Source organism: Zingiber officinale, chromosome 9A (assembly GCF_018446385.1).
Source record: "Zingiber officinale cultivar Zhangliang chromosome 9A, Zo_v1.1, whole genome shotgun sequence".
Classification (NCBI taxonomy): Eukaryota; Viridiplantae; Streptophyta; class Magnoliopsida; order Zingiberales; family Zingiberaceae; genus Zingiber; species Zingiber officinale.
In genome coordinates this window covers 2,044,562-2,048,385 of record NC_056002.1, presented here as the reverse complement: position 1 = coordinate 2,048,385, position 3,824 = coordinate 2,044,562, and the positions used below count along the sequence as shown (strand labels likewise).

General features: G+C 45.6%; 1 protein-coding gene across 1 annotated transcript; it reads left to right on the top strand.

The window, feature by feature from the left end:
* The first annotated feature begins 849 nt into the window (after nucleotides 1–849).
* Nucleotides 850–2,263, top strand: LOC122020758 (24-methylenesterol C-methyltransferase 2-like). Its single transcript, XM_042578780.1, has one exon. It carries the CDS (start codon nucleotides 893–895, stop codon nucleotides 1,982–1,984), a length of 1,092 nt encoding a protein of 363 aa, XP_042434714.1. The 5' UTR covers nucleotides 850–892; the 3' UTR covers nucleotides 1,985–2,263.
* Nucleotides 2,264–3,824: the final 1,561 nt, after the last annotated feature.

Sequence of the window (3,824 nt, the reverse complement as noted above, 5' to 3'; positions counted from 1 at the left end):
AAATTAATAAATAAATTTTTGTTGTATTAATTAGGTTGAAACAAATAACATTAATATATTTTATTTTCCATAACCTTGTTATATAATTATCTGATAATCATATAATTAAGATTACCTAGCATATCCTAAGAGCATCTATATTGATTTGAACATTAATATATCTAGCTTCAAATAGTATGCCACATATCTATTATTTAGCATCTCATTTTTATTAGCACACCCTCATATTCATTTTAGATTTAGATTTAGATTTAGATTTAGGATGACAGTATTTTTGAAATTAATATGTTGTTTTGAAATTTTTTTTTTTAAATTATGGTGTGGTTTTCGAGAATCTCAGAAACGGAGTCAAAAGTGATGTTCCTCCCGTACATAGGGTAATATATTTTATATCACTTGAAAATTGAATATAAAATTTAGCTGAAATTTTTTTTTAAATATGTTTAAGTTCAGTTCCAACTCGTTAAGTTCGAATATAAATAAAATATTTATTGAACCGGCTTAAAAAATTTATAAATCGATTCAATTTATTTACGCTCCTAGTAAAAATTGATGTTCCTCCGGTACAAAGGGTAATATATATTTTATATGAGATGAAAATTAATTCTAAATTTTTTTTGAAATAATTACCCATATAAGAATTAACAGCGCCACCTGTACCTTGGATAAACATGTGAGAGAGGCTGGAAAAGGAGTAAATGGTCCCCCTCCTCGTTCACTATCCCAGCAGATCCAGTGCAGCAGCATCCTCACCGTCCATCCACAATCCCGTCCCGACATCGCGTTGTCCTTATCTGGCAGACTTTGCCGTTCTGGGCTTCTGCTCGCCCACTATAAATTCAAACCCATCCTCCTCCCCAGCAGTCACCACTCACCATTTGAAATACGAGCGATGGATCTCTCGACGGCAACGTGGACGGCGGCGGTTGTCGGCGCTGCCGCAGTCTACTGGTTCGTGTGGGTGATGGGCTCGGCGGAAGTGAAAGGTAAGCGGGCAGTGAACCTTAAGACGGGATCCGTCTCGCGGGATCAGGTACAGGAGAAGCACAGGCAGTTCTGGTCCTTCTTTGTCCGCTCCAAGGAGGACATTGCCGCCGCGTCCGACGAATACAGGAGGATTTCCTTCATCGAAACCTATTACGATCTCGTCACTGACATCTACGAGTGGGGATGGGGGCAGTCCTTCCACTTCTCGCCCTCACTTCCCGGCCGCTCCCACCGGGAAGCCACCCGCATCTACGAGAAGCGCGTCGCTGATGCCATAGCCGCTCGCCCGGGACAACGAATCCTCGACGTGGGATGCGGCGTCGGCGGCCCGATGCGCACCATTGCTGCCCACTCCGGCGCCGGCATCGTCGGCATCACCATCAGCGAGTACCAGGTCTCTCGCGCCCGCGAGCACAACCGCAGGGCCGGCCTCGACGGGCGCTGCGAAGTCGTCCGCGGCAACTACCTCGAGATGCCCTTCCCGGAATCCTCCTTCGACGGGGCTTACTGCGTCCAGGCCGCCTGCCACGCTCGCCGCCTGGAGGACGTCTACCGCGAGGTCTTCCGCGTGCTCAAGCCCGGCGCCCTTTTCGTGACCGACGATTGGGTCACCACTGCGCTGTACCGGCCGGACGATCCGCGCCACGTCGAGGCCATCCGCGGGACCGAGCGCGGCGGCGCGCTCGCAACCCTCCGTGCGCAGCACGAGTTGGCGGCAACCGCGCGCCAGGTGGGCTTCGAGGTCCTGGAGGAGCGCGATCTGGCGCTACCCCCGGCGGAGCCGTGGTGGACGCGTCTCAAGATGAGCCGCTTAGCCTACTGGCGCAACCACCTTCTGATCTCCGTCCTCGCCGTGCTGCGCATCGCCCCGAAGGGCATGGTCGAGGTCCACGAGATGCTTTGCGAGGCCGCGGCCCACATGAGCTATGCCGGCGAGACCGGCATCTTCACCCCCCTGCAAATGATCCTCTGCCGAAAACCTTCCATCAAGCCGTAACCACTATTCCACCAAACAAACTCAACTATATATATATATATATATATATATATTATGCAGCAAGCAGCTAGCCTTGTGAATTGTGATATATATATATGAGTTGTGAATCTTAGTTTAGGGTGCAAAAGGTATTTTAATGGACCGGTTTAGTGGTAAAAGCCACTTATTCACAAGAGCATGAAATAATAACAATGAAGAAATCATAATGTTAATATTATCAATGTGTTTAATTAAATAAAGTTGCAATATTTTTTTATGTGTATATTATATATTTTTTTCGTTATGTTAATGGTATGAGAAAAGGGATGTAATTAATGATAAAATAATGGTTACCCCTCTAATTTACTCTATGATAGCACTTTGGTGGGGTATTATCTTGATAAATCCTAGTTAGTTTCATTGATTATTTTTGGATGATCGATTAGTCATATAAAATTTTTTCATCGATCATTAGAGTAAATCGGGAAGTGTGCGCGGCGAGCAGCCTAGAAGCCCGACATCCTTTGGTTGTGCGTCTGGAGAAAAAATTCCTGCAAATACGACATAGCTGGGGATCAAATTGCAGGTGTCTGAACAACAACTTGAATGTCCGGCCATGGTACTAGTTTGGTGTGGTATTATCGCTGATAGCCTTGTTAGGTTTTCACAAATAACAATGTTTGATTTAAATAATTTAGTGTTTTGAAGTTTCCACATCTATTTTCTAGAAAAATAGATAATATTTTCTGGAAAATTAAAGAATATCCAAAAGTTATTTTTTATAAGAAAAGGGAAAACACGTCTTTTCCAGAAAATAAAAATGGAAACACATAAACCAAAGACTCTCTTAGGTTTTCTACTATTCTGGAGTTAACAAAAAATTTTCCAAAATTATCCTCTGAGACGAGCAGGTAGCATACGAGCAGCATTGGAGAGACTAAAATGAAGGGCAAAGTGGTGGGATGTAACGACATAGGTTGGTGTCGATCGCCCTCTGGACTTTCTGATAAACTCTAATATGCGCCATAGGAGTTATCGCTGATAAACTTGATAGTGTTGGTGCAACCTTAGGTCAAGGTTGACCCGACTCGAGTTGACTTGACTCGAGTTGTATTTTGATGTTTGACTTGGGAAGATTGTTGATGCAACCTTAGGTCAAGATTGACCTAGTTGAGTTGCATGTTGATGTTTGACACTCGTGGAAGAGTTGTATTCTTGATGTGAGACAAGAATAGATGGTTGGGAGATTATTGGTGCAACCCTAGGTCAAGGTTGACCTGGTTGACCTGAAAAGTCCAAGTATGGAGACTTGGCAAACGGAAAAGTCCAAGCAGGGAGCTTGGCACGCGAAAAGTCCAAGTATGGAGACTTGGCACTGGAAAAGTCCAAGTACGGAGACTTGGCACGGGGAAAAGTCCAAGCAGGTAGCTTGGCACGCGGAAAGTCCAAGTATGGAGACTTGCACGGAAAAGTCCAAGCAGGAGTTTGGCACGGAGAAAAGTCCAGTGAGTGAAGCCAGATGAAAGTCCCGTGAGTGAAGCCGGGCATGGAAAGTCCCGTGAGTGAAGCCAGGTGGGAAAGACCTAGTGAGTGAAGCTAGGCGTGTGGAAATGTGAGTGAAGCCGGTGAAAATCCTAGTGAGTGAAGCTAGGTGAAAGGGAAAGTCCCGTGAGTGAAGCCGTGGAAGTCGTGAGTGAAGCCAGGCAGGGGGAAAGTCCTAACCGGGATGTTAGGCAGGTGGAATCCTGGTGAGTGAAGCCGGTGAAAGTCCCGTAAGTGAAGCCGGCAGGAAAATCCAGATGGATCGGATGATCGGACATCCGGTGTTGAGGAAAGTCCAAGTAGGTCAAAGGATTGACCG

Coding starts and splice junctions, on each gene's coding strand:
- LOC122020758 (XM_042578780.1), top strand. CDS start 893: ATGGATCTCTCGACGGCAACGTGGACGGCGGCGGTTGTCGGCGCTGCC.